Below are 13085 nucleotides of genomic sequence, written 5' to 3'. Positions count from 1 at the left end.
CCTTGGGCACACAGTCATTTAAACTATTTGGCTGTGTAGTGTTGTATAACACTTAACACTCCTGGTTTTCCTACTCATAGGGTGACTATTCATAATTATATAGAGAAATTTTGTATATGGTTTCTTAAACATGCTATATGTGGCTTGTTGCATTTAGATACTTTTCAGCCTTATGTGTATGACTTGGATTTTCATGCAGTGAAATGTTGATCAAATAATTTTCTTCCTAATAATGAAGTATATTTTGTTTCACTTAGCAGGCTTTTAAAAAAAAAATTAAATGAGATGTAATTCTTGAATATATTATTGTGGAAGCCAGAAATGGCATTTCAAGCAATGAATTATAGTTTCCTGAAAAAACAGGTTTACTCTGATAAAACAATGCAATAAGAAACTAAAAATAAATATTAGCATTGCCCTAGTATACAGATATAGACACGGCTTTTCCCTTTAACTTCATTTAAAGTGCAGAAAGGGAGCAATATATAATAAGCCAAAGAAATTAAGGCACAAGTGTGTGTGTGTGATATAAATCTTACTATTTATATTTATGTTTGCATACAACTTTCATTGTAAAATTATGTATTGCCCCTCAAAGTGTTATGCACACTTTTAAAAAAATCTAACATTTATTAACACAATAAAATTAATAACTTGGTGGGCTGGGGAACAACCTGCTTCTCAACAGGAATCTACAGAAAGCCATGTTAGCTGCTATTGGCAGGTTTTTAAACTATGGTACAAAAAATCCGGGAGAAAAGTGGTATCAATTTTTCTGTTAAGGATATAGCAGCAGTACCTGCAAGAAGCAAATGATTAATGAATTTATTCTCAGGGTAAATTTTTATTTATTTGAATATAGGATTATGATTTTGTCAGCCATCCCAGAGGTGGGTTTCAGCAGGTTCTGACCAGAACCGGTAGCGAAAATTTTGAGGAAATTTTGGAGAACCAGTAATAAATATACTGACTAGCCCTGCCCCCATCTATTCTCTGCCTCTCAAGTCCCAGCTGATCGGGAGGAAATGGGGATTTTGCAGTAACCTTCCCCTGGAGTGTGGTGGGAATGGAGATTTTGCAGTATCCTTCCCCTGCTACACCCACCAAGCCATGCCACGCCCACCAAGCCACACCCATAGAACTATTAGTAAAAAAATTTGAAACCCACCACTGCAGCCATCCCAACTAAACCAGACTGAAAAATGACTAAATGAACCAATTTTACTTTATTGTAGGGCTTATTGTTTGTTTTTTGTTCTCCTAGGAATTTTCTTTAGCAGAACTACTTTATGATGCTACATGGTTGATTATCTAATTATTCAATGCTGCTAATTTTAGAAAAAACGTTTAGTTGAATTTAGTGTGCATATGTGGAGATCTTTTCTACATCAAGATAGGAAATGTTTTTAGGAATATATGTATGTATTTGTATGTATGTATATATATATATATGTATATGTGTGTGTGTGTATTTGTGTGTCTCTTTGGTTATTCGGGTATTCTCCTGCGTAAAATTGGAAGTGTGTTGGCGACGTTTCAACGAAGTCTCATTTGTCATCTTCAGGCTGGTGTTTACAGCTTTGTGCTTCTAGGAGCAATGTGTGATTGCAGCTGTTTCTCATTGCTTCTAGAAGCATGAAGCTGTAAACACCAGCCTGAAGATGACAAATGAGACTTCGCCAAAACGTCGCCAAGACACTTCCAATTTTATGCGGGAGAATACCTGAATAACCAAAGACCTACATACAAACACCCGCGAAAACCTCAGAAAACAAATATACGTATATATATATATATATATGCATATGTATATGCATATGTATATGTGTATATATAAATAAAAGTCCTGATGTCATTGGAAAATATTTAATTAAAAAAGCAATTAAAAGGGGAAATGTTGCTCCTTGGCTTTAAAAGTTTTGACATTAAAAGGCTTTTGGAAAGCCTTAAATGAAAGAAAACATTTTCAGGTATCTTGATGAATCAGATTTATCAGTGTTTGCTGCAAATTTCAGTTATTAAAATATGCAAACATTCTTAATTATTTTTACATCTTTAAAAGTAAATTATGGTACACAAAAATTTATTTGTGTTAGCTTTACTATAGGATTTTACACACGGTTGAAGTTTGTTCAGGTTGATCTGTTAAAATTCAATTATGCAGATTTAAGCAGTTTTGGATAAAGCAGTTGATCGGTCTGTGATCTTGTCTGAGTTGATAGCAAGGATCAATCTGTCTGGATAGCTTTCGTTGGACAGAATGAAAACAATGATAATAAATCCACTTCTGCAGCGAGCATCGTTTCTAGTGAGCAATGATCCACCAGGCAGCTTCTGGAGGTTTCTTTGATTTGATATTATATTAAATGGGAAAAGTTGCCATAAATAGAGCACATATTTACAGCTTTTATTGTTTAGTGATGCTAAAGGTCTGGCATATGCCCTTCCCTGTAAGAACAGTGTTCTGCTTTTTCTATTACAAACCTCCAATTAAAGGCAAATGTGGATTCATTAGCAACCAAAGTTAATTCCTTGTTTTTTGTTATTCAGGTTTTAATGTTGTTAGATTCAGTGTGAGCAGATGGTGTGGGTATAACTTTAGTTTTTAAAGCAATCACAGTAGTCTTTGACCTCCAAAGTGTGTGTTGAGAATTGAATTTCAAAGCCCATGTTATGGTATTGATTTTGGTGGCACTTTGAATATTGGAATACCCTGTAATTAACTGATAGCTGCTTCTCTCATTTACACTGGAACAAATACTGTATTCCAAAGAAACACAGATATTAACTTGCTTAAGACTTAACGATAATTAAGGTGCCAGGTGGAAGGCAGTTGCTTAAAAGGAAATAATATTTCCCCAAAAATAAGACCCTGTCTTATGTTTTTTTGAACCTCGAAATAAGTGCTTGGCCTTATTTTTAGGGAGTTTTTATTATTTTGGGGCACATGGAGCAGGACAGGGGTCCTCTTGCCATCTTACTTGATTTCCAGCTCTGTCTCCCTAACCCTACCCAGATGAAATGGCAGGGACTGGCTGCACATGTGTTTAAATATTTTTGGGGAGGGCTTGTGGAGAAAGACTCCTTTGACCTGGGTTCCGTGAGAATTGCCCAGTGCTCCTGCCTTCATTCAGATATTCATATAAATTTAGCAATGAATATATTATCTAGTGTAGGGCTGACCTAAGTTGTAATTTTAACATCTACACAATTATTTTGATATCAGCCGAGATTTAAGCACTTAACAACAACTAATATCATGTCTGATAGTGTGTGTTGTTTACTTTTCTTGGAAGATTTAGGATTTTGAGCCTGTAAATTCCCCTCACGTGGGGATGTTGCCATTAAAAAATTGTATTTGTTACTGTCTCCATCTGCTTGCAGGGAACAACTGTACCCAAGCGTCTTGGAGGATATAGAAGAACTCCATGAAACAGAATAAGCAAGTAAGATATAACCCACCTCACCTCTAATATAGAATCAGTAGAACTGGAAAGTGCAGAATGGGTTCTAAGGAGAGAGACTTGTGAAAAAGAATAGAAAGTTTAACATTGGATCCTGTGATCTTAAAAAAATGTTTCATTAGTGTTGGGCATAAGACTCAGATAAAATCAAAGGAAAAACAAACTACATGCATCACCTATGACCTTAGTTTAATTCCCTTCTCACCCTCAAAATGTAACAAACTATGTTTGAAATTGGAGAGAATTTCAAAAAAACAAAGTTTGATGACTAGCAAGAAAAAGAAGATTAAGAATGTTTTGGCTTCTGATCAAATCATATTCTTTTCTATTTCTACATTATGTATTTGTTTCCTGGCTCTATCTTGATGTGAGATAGTTTTATATTCTTCAAGGAAGCCTTTCAGTATGGTGGATAATGGCATCCTATAAAACACTTGTGACATAGACTTAGTCCTCGACTTGCAAACGGTTAGTTAACCATTCAGTTACGAGAGGCTCAAAAAAAATCACTTGCAACCCATCCTTGATGTTGCATCTATCCCACCACCTCTACAGTCCTGTGATGACATTTTGGGCACTTGGCAAACTGCTCGCATTTACAAACAGTTACAGAAGTCCTATGGCCACAGGATCACATTTTGCAAGGCTTTTTACCATTCTCCAGCCAAAAACACCCATTGGAGAACCTGGATTCAGACTTAAGAATCAGGTGATTCACTTAATCATGGTGACTGGTCACAAGACTCAACTTACCATAACAATGTATGGCCAAAATTCCAGATTCATTTGTGACCATAAGTTGAGATTTCCTCTATAGGAACTCAGACGCTTCATAAAGATCTCCTTGGGATGAAACAAGGAATGCTGGTCTAAACCTGTGCACATTTCCTATAATTTTGACTGGAATTAATTTGGCAAGATCCTATGAACAATAATAGTTTGCAGATGTAGAATATTGACCATTTTAGCCACAAAAAAACCCTCAATATGCAAAAGTTCAGTTGCTGTTAAATTTTTTACATTATTTTAGATAAAATTAGATGAAGGTTTTTTTGGCTTTGGTTTACTATTTTTGGCAGCTCATTCAGCTTCTTTGAACTACTTGGTTATTAGGGATCATAGTTCAATTGCTATTTTAAAATTTTGCAGTTGTAAAAAGATTTGGAAGAATTGATTGAAGTTCCTATGCAAATAATCGATTTTTATAAGAAGTTGAAGAAAGTTGATAACATAATTAACATGAATTTCGTGTAAACTTTGGGATAATGAGCATGGATGTTGTGCTTTTGTAAAGCAATGGAAGTTGGCCTTGAACAATATAAAATTTTGATTTTATAATCAGTACAATGGAAAATTCTGTTTCGGGTGTATCTGGCACTTCAAAGAATGTTCAATAATAATGAGCTGCAGTTGCCTTGATAGAAATAAATTCCAGACATTACAATCCTAACTTAATATTATTGTGTTTTGAGCTAAAACTCAAATAATTGTTAAAAAGACTTTGAATTGAATGATTGGGAATAAAGATGTTGAAATATTACATCCCTAATATTTAAAACCCTTGAAGACTAGGATGATAAAATGAACATTGGCCAAATAAATCTGTGCCTGATTTGCAGCAGAGGATTGCTGATAGGCGGTAATTATCACTAGCTATTTTCTTGCATGGAGTGGGTGTCCCAAGAACAAGAGGATGAGCAGTTGGGTCAGTTTTGGGGAAAGTTTTGTTTATGAAATAATTTTGCATAGCTTTTTTTTTTTTCCCCATTTTTGAAAAATTATTTTGTTAATCCTATTATCACTCTGCATACTTTTTCTTGTTAATTTATCTGCTTTACTTAAAAGAATCCTCATTGGAATGGAGGAATTTTGAAATGTTAAGTAAACTAAAAGGACTACTGCTGTGGTCAGACTTTTTGATGTTCCTGTTTCTGCCAAAGATCATTTAGACCAGGGATGTCAAACTCACGGCGTCACGTGACCTATCAAGACTTTTTTCCCCTTCACTAAATTGGGCGTGGGTGTAGCCAGCACGACGCATCCAGGCCACAAGGTTGATAGCTCTGATTTAGACTATTATGTTTGATTTTATTCTGCAGTAATTAGGTTTTGATCTGCAGAAAGCAGCTGAGGTGCAGTGAGAAGTGGGAAGGAGGGATGAGTTTTGCTTCCACATTCAGAGGGCTGCTGGAGGCTCTGAACAGGTGATAGCAGTATTGTTACATTATTTTCAATGATCCTGTTACAACCAGTTAAGAGCATCAATTTAAAGTACTTCTTGGCTTGCTTACAAAGGCAAAAAAGAAATCTAGGTAGCTTGCATAAGTAAATCTGATTTATTGTAAAGACAAAACCCAGGAATAGTCCAGTGAAAATGCAAAATAATAAAGAAGCAAGTGGGATTTCACAGCTTTCCTAGAAAATCTTCATTGGGGGTCTTGATAGAATGTTGTTCATTGGGAAGTGTATTATTTGAGTCCAGTGCAATTGATTGTATAGCAAAGCCAGTGGGTTTTTTGGCATTACACCTTTGAGTCTGGTTTGCTATTCAGTAATAAGAAAGCAATTCAATAAAGTGTTACTTTAACATTCATTATTTGCATGACAATGAAAAACTATTTTCAAATTATTCTCAATAGATTGCATAATCATAATATACTTAAAGATGTAAGAAAAAGAACCATCACCTGAAGATTATTACAGTAAAATATTGACTCTTTGTGTGAAACAAAAATGTGTAAGTGCTTTTCATTTTTCCATAGCCTGATTTTTGCATGATCACTTAATAAACCAGTTATTCGGTTTAGGGAGAAACTACTTACTGACTAGGTTTGAATCCTTAAATGTGATTATGCAAATTGTGTGAGTGTGAAATGATTTATTTGGCTTATTTCCTCCTGTTTGTGAAAGTTGTTAAGTAAACCAGGGAATATCTGACTCTGATTCCTGTCCTCATAACCATAATTTTTTCTCTCTGATCTCCCTATCCAAGAACTTGGTATTTTTTGTTTTGCATTTTGATCACAAGAGGAAGAAAGACAGTCCTCCTAATTTAGTATTAGAAGCGAGTTTGATAGAATTTTTCATGGGAGTGGAATCTTAATTGCATCTATGTAAGCTATAGGTGCTAATTGTAGCGTTATTTTTTTCTCTATACAGTATATTTGAGTCTTACGTGTACTGTAGGTTTTGCAATTTTTTAAATGTATTGTGTTCTTCGCCCCAGAGGTGCTTTTCCAGAGGCAACTGGAAAAATCCAGTTGCCTCTTGAAAAAGCACCCTTGGGACAACCCTGACCTGGCCGACTGAGAATCTCCATAAACATATTGTTTCCTTTCTTTGCATCGGAATATGGAAGATCTTTATGTTTGCATTTGCTGTGGTGGTCGTTTTGCCTTCTCTTACGGAGAAAAGAGTGATATGCCAAGGGTGACTTCTGCCTTCGTTGGTGCCAGTCACCACACTTCCTCACTCCTTGGACCAAGTACAATAAAATTATTACATTGTCAGCTGTAGAATATGGCAAAGTCGTCGTGGACTATGGCTCTGGGAAATGCTCTAGAAAATTATCATTGTATGTAATGATAATGTACCAATCATATGATGTGATTCTATTGCTTTTGTAAGTTATGGAGTTGTATATAACACTTAACAAATGTCATTTCTTTGAGCTTTTTGAGTAAATCCTACTCTATAAAGATTATTCTCAAAAACAAATCATTTGTCATGCAATTTATTAGCGTAAGATTTTGTATTAAGTTTAGTATAGTTGTTATATCCTTTCTGCTCACAAGTGTTCAGGTGTGTATCCAAGAAGTTAGAGGAAAAATAAAAGTTAATAAATTTACTACTGGTAGTAAAAGCAACCTCCTTTCAACACTCATTTAAAATAAATGATGGGTGTATATCCAGAGAATTACTGTCTTGAAGTTTTTGTTCTTGGCATATTGTAGAACTAGGTGGCATTTTGGATATTTTTGCAGAATGGTATGTCAGAGCTCACCTAGAGCCCTTGTCTCCAGCTTTTTAAAGAAATCACACCTTTTCCCAGGTTTCTGCAACTCCCTCACATCTCAGAAAGAGCATCCCATTGAAGGAATGTCATTCACATCCTCTGTTCTGAGGCATCTCTTTGGAATCCAGTTCAGAGTTGATCCAAAGCCCCAGGAAGCATGCAAAACAACCAGCTAGACATGATGAATCAGCACAGTCATACCATTAAACCTTTTCCCTTGCCAAACTTTGTGAATTTCCAAAAAGCATTTGATAGAGAAGAGAGCAAGGAAATATTGAGTTTCATAACATTTGTGAATGGTTTGCAATCAAGCTTGACTCTACAGTATGTAAGATCACAGATATTACTACGTGGCAAACAGATTGAAAGGAAATACAAAGAAGAGCTTCCCAAATTGCCTTGTCATTAACACCCAAATTGTGATTCAGTGTAACTAAGCTTTCAGAATATAGCCTCACTTAATACAAACTGTCACCTAATTTAGGTGTGAATAGTCAGGAGAAAGCTGCCCTGGGGTATCTTCTGAATGCTTTCAGGAGATTGAAAGTTGAGCATAATTTTAACCCATGATTTCTTTGAGTCCTCGCATTTTATTACAGAGCATGCATTTTCTTTCTACTGCTAGGTATGGAGGAACGAGCAGGGGTGATATCTTGGGAAGCAAGCGGTCAGTCAAGTCCTTCCTATGAACCTACAAGGGTAAGAGGATAACTTAACTGTGGTTAAAGCCGATTATAGGAATATCCAATATCTGAGCACTTTCCTGAACATGTATTTGCCTTGGGGTGCTTTTAATGAGCAACTCTGAATTATTTCCCAACACAAATAACTAATCATCTAGGGAGATTTGTGAATAGATCTGAACATGTGTTACAGCTGCTGTCCAGGTTTGGGAGCACGAGGTTTGAATCAAGATTTCATTACTGTCCAGAGAGGGTCTCAGTTTCCCACAGTTTTCCTGACTGCAGTTTCCTCATGAAAGCTTTCCACCAAACATTTGGTATCCCCAGCCAAAATGTGGGTGTTAGGTTTAATTACTTATTTATTGTCATCATGTTCTATTTATGCAAGTCCAATAAAGCAATTGAAGTAATTCTTATCTGTAGAATTGGTAATATAGCATGCTTGTTTGAAATAGTTTGGGTCATGTTGAAGAAAATAGTTTTTACTACTAGAATTAAATGGTTTTAATTTGTCAGTTGAAGCACCAGCCTATGGCCTAGAAAACAGAAGACTCAAGTTCTTATCCTGCCTTAGGCATGAAAGCTGGCTGGGTGACTTTGTGCCCAACCCACCTCACAAGATGGTTATTGTGGGGAAAGGAGGAGGAGGAGGAAGGAGCATTGTGTATATTTGCCATCTCGAGTTACTTATAATAAAGGTGGGATTTTAAAAATATATAATCTGTGTGCTTCCAAATGTTGTTTAATTACAATTCCCAGCCACTTCAATTATTTTGATTACAATATTTATCAGGAATATTATTTAATTTAATGACATGTTTTGGACTAGAGGTTCACCCCTTTAATAGAATATAGAATGTTCAAGCAAAAAAAAGACAACCATAAGTTACTTCAGTGTTTCTCAATCATGGCGACTTGAGGATGTGTGGACTTCAATTCCCAGAATTCCCCAGCCAGCTGGCTAGCTGGGGAATTCTGGGAGTTGAAGTCCACACATCTTCAAGTTGCCACAGTTGAGAAACAGTGAGTTACTTGAAGAGTACTTTGATAACTAGAATTTTAATGTCTCCCTAGCTAGCTAACACAAGGGGAATCCCAGCTGCATTTAGGTCATTGTGGCCAACACTTCCGCATCAAACCCTGATTATAGCTTTTTTTATCTTTTATGAGAGTTCGTATACTCTTTTTTTAAAGATTGGCAAGTGCTTTTGGAGATAAGTGGGTTTTAAACATGTCGCCACCTCCTTAATTGTATAAGGAACTATAAGTATACCAGGACAGCATGGTTCTTAAGTGGCATATATGCTTCAGGTTACTAATCTCTCCAAGAACACCAAGTATGTGTGTGTATAATTTGTACAGTTCTTCATGATATAAACTACTGTCCAAATAGACCACTGATCAGCCTCATCAGTTTCATCAAAACTGAAATCATCAGTTTTCTTATGATTATTTCTTTATTTAGAAATGTAAAGGCTGGTACGTTATGCTAAATGTTTTTTCTTTTACAGGAAAATGGCAGCCTTCTTGTAAAAAGCTCAGATATTTCAACAGCTCTGGAGAAGCTAAAACACGAGGAGGTATGATTCGCTTCTTGTATGTAGGTGACTGTAGGATTTCTCTTCGTTTTTATCTCCTTTATATTTTTACACACAGTCTCCCTGAAATGCCAAACAGGAAACTTTCCTGGCTCTACAGATTGCCCATTAAATCATAGAATGAAGAAATAGCGCCTATTGAACTAACCCTGGTCCTGGCAGAGAAGAAACATCTTGTGGCCACAACTTTGTGCCTTCCATCTAGCCAGGTGGTCTTACGGAGAAAGCTCTATTTTAGTTAAGGGGTGGATAGAGTCAGATAGGAGGGTAGGCACAGGGGAAGGACTACAATTCAGGAGTGGTGCATTAACTTGGCATGCAGACCATCTGGCCTTGCAGTATTGGGGTGACCAAGATGAATCCGAGGAAGTCTTGGTGGCTGAGGAGGGAAGTGGTAACAGCCAGATTCCAGAAATATCTGCTTTTAGAAATGGGATAATCCTAATAGGCAGATATTTATTGATTCCATTATATGATACCTCTTTAATTATAGTCTGAACAGTATTTTTATCAAAAGCAAAATATCTACAACGGGGGTCCTCAAACTTTTTTAACAGGGGGCCAATTCACCGGCTGGGTGGGTGTGGCTATAGCGAGCCCGCAAATTGGCGCGGTGGGCTCAGTTACCGGAGAAAGCAGCCGCCACCTCACTCACGCCTTCTCATCTAAACTGCTGGGTGTCACTCTGGTTCTTTCTGCCACAGCCGTGCAGCCTTTTCTTCCAATTCTAGCTATGTCTTGGCACTCTCAGCCCAGCACTGCTCAAGGAGCCGGCAGCCAGGCGGGAGAAGGACAAGGACGGGTGCAAGGTAGTTGAGCAGGAGGCCCTCGGGGAAGAGCACTGCACTGGATGATGCATCTCCCAGTCATGGGCTGGATGCGGGGCCCGAGACAGAGGGGAAGACGAGCATGTGGCAGCACCTGGAGGCCCCATGGAAACCGAGAGGCAGACCCGAAAGGCGGCTGAGCCCCACCATCCACAGCCCCCCCCCCTTTCAGCCTAGCCTGTTTGGTCTGGGGCGGATTTCCCTCCCCCACTGTTGGCCTTACTTTCCAGTTCCAACCCGTGAGGCTCACAGAGCTCTGGTTACCACGGCTGCACACGAAAGTAAGGCCAGCGCTCAGCCAAAGGTCGTGGGCCAGCGGAGAAGCCAGCCCAGAGCAGCGAAAGGTGGCTGACTCTCGCTGTGTCCACCCCATGCCCCCGAGACGGCCCTTTAGCCTAGCGCGGTGGGCTGGGAGCGGATTTCCCTCCCTCACCATTGGTCTAACCTTCCAGTTGCAGCCCACTGGGCTCGCACCACTGCTCACCGCAGCTGCCCACCAATTAAGGCCTGCGCTCGGCCGAAGGGCAGGGGCTGGTGAGTGAGCAGGGCTGTGTGGGCGGGGCAGCCTCATGGTGCCGTGCGGGCTGGATTAATTGCTTTGGCGGGCCGTATCCACAGGCTGTAGTTTTGAGAATCCCTGATCTACAACATAGAATCAACAATTTAAAACTTTCCACATAAAATGTCCCAAAGGTGCTTTTTCAGAAGGCAACTGGGTTTTCTTTTCTTTTTTTACTTTCACTTCTCATCCAAGAAGCTCCTTCAGCTCTGATCATTCCCCACTATCCTGTCAGAGCTGAAGAAGCTTCTTGGCTGAGAAGCAAAACATCTTCAAAAGAAAAAACAAGAAAGTCCAGTTGCCTCCTGAAAAAGGGACAACCATGACCTGGATAACTGAGAATCTGTACAGACTTCGAACATAAAAATACAGTATACGCTAAAGATGTCAGATGGAATAAACTTAACCAATTTACATAAGTATACATACTTCCACTGATATTAATTGCTGAAATGTTACTAATAAAGATTGCTACTAATAAAAGTGGTAACATCATACTACCATACGACCTTCTCCAAAACCTAAATGTAACTGTCCAATCAGGGATGTGCTCTGTTACTCAAAAACTAGAATAGAATAGAATAGAATGGTATTGGCCAAGTGTGATTGGACACACAAGGAATTTGTCTTGGTGCATATGCTCTCAGTGTACATAAAAGAAAAGATACGTTCATCAAGGTACAACATTTACAACACAATTGATGGTCAATATATCAATATAAATCATAAGGATTGCCAGCAACAAAGTTACAGTCATAAGTGGAAAGAGATTGGTGATGGGAACGATGAGAAGATTAATAGTAGTGCAGATTCAGTAAATAGTCTGACAGTGTTGAGGGAATTATTTGTTTAGCAGAGTGATGGCCTTCGGGAAAAAACTGTTCTTGTGTCTAGTTGTTCTGGTGTGCAGTGCTCTATAGCGTCGTTTTGAGGGTAGGAGTTGAAACAGTTTATGTCCAGGATGCGAGGGATCTGCAAATATTTTCACGGCCCTCTTCTTGATTCGTGCAGTATACAGGTCCTCAATGGAAGGCAGGTTGGTAGCAATTATTTTTTCTGCAGTTCTAATTATCCTCTGAAGTCTGTGTTTTTCTTGTTGGGTTGCAGAACCGAACCAGACAGTTATAGAGGTGCAAATGACAGACTCAATAATTCCTCTGTAGAACTGAATCAGCAGCTCCTTGGGCAGTTTGAGCTTACTGAGTTGGCGCAGAAAGAACATTCTTTGTTGTCCTTTTTTAATGATGTTTTTGATGTTAGCTGTCCATTTGAGATCTTGCGATATGATAGAACCCAGAAATTTGAAGGTTTCTACTGTTGATACTGTGTTGTCAATTATTGTGAGAGGTGGAAGTATAGAAGGGTTTCTCCTAAAGTCTACCACCATTTCTACGGTTTTGAGTGTGTTCAATTCCAGATTGTTTTGGTTGCACCACAAGGCTAGTCGTTCGACCTCTCGTCTATATGCGGATTCGTCATTTTCTCAAATGAGACCAATCACTGTTGTGTCATCTGCGAACTTCAGTAGCTTAACAGATGGATCATTGGAGATGCAGTCATTGGTATACAGAGAAAAGAGAAGTGGGGAGAGCACACAGCCTTGGGGGGCCCCTGTGCTAATTGTACAGGTATTTGATGTGATCTTGCTTAGCTTCACTTGTTACAAGCAGCAGTAGCCTACCACTGAAGTTATCAATGTCATTAAGATTTTCCCCGAGTGCCTGGTGTGTGCGCATTGATGATTTTGAATTGAATAAAGCAAAGGAATCTTGGGGCCTCCCAGAAGATAAATGCTGTCGTGTCCCACTCCTCCTCTGACGGCCGGGTCGGGGAAGTCCGTATCAAGCGTGCCTCTGCAGCTTTGCCAAAGTTCTGTCAAGAGTTGTCAGGACAGGCAGGAGACCAGGTTGTGACTTCAGCAATCCTTCAGCAAAGTTAG

At 38.6% G+C, this 13085-nt stretch overlaps 1 protein-coding gene across 18 annotated transcripts in view; it reads left to right on the top strand.

The window, feature by feature from the left end:
* Window positions 1-13085, top strand: part of TCF12 (transcription factor 12) — a 75418-nt gene that overhangs the window by 9227 nt on the left and 53106 nt on the right. For 9 of the 18 annotated variants that reach the window (XM_058156573.1, XM_058156586.1, XM_058156570.1 and 6 more), the window contains 2 exons: window positions 8105-8178; window positions 9674-9742. In XM_058156573.1, coding sequence (XP_058012556.1) covers window positions 8105-8178; window positions 9674-9742 — 143 coding nt within the window. Of the gene's footprint in view, window positions 1-3384; window positions 3447-6103; window positions 6202-6822; window positions 7087-8104; window positions 8179-9673; window positions 9743-13085 lie in introns of all 18 variants that reach the window. The other 9 variants (XM_058156580.1, XM_058156577.1, XM_058156576.1 and 6 more) reach the window with 3 other exon arrangements.

The sequence above is a fragment of the Ahaetulla prasina genome, chromosome 13 (assembly GCF_028640845.1).
Source record: "Ahaetulla prasina isolate Xishuangbanna chromosome 13, ASM2864084v1, whole genome shotgun sequence".
In the NCBI taxonomy this organism is placed as follows: domain Eukaryota; kingdom Metazoa; phylum Chordata; class Lepidosauria; order Squamata; family Colubridae; genus Ahaetulla; species Ahaetulla prasina.
The sequence above is the reverse complement of the archived record's forward strand: the minus strand, read 5'-3'. Positions and strand labels throughout refer to the sequence as shown.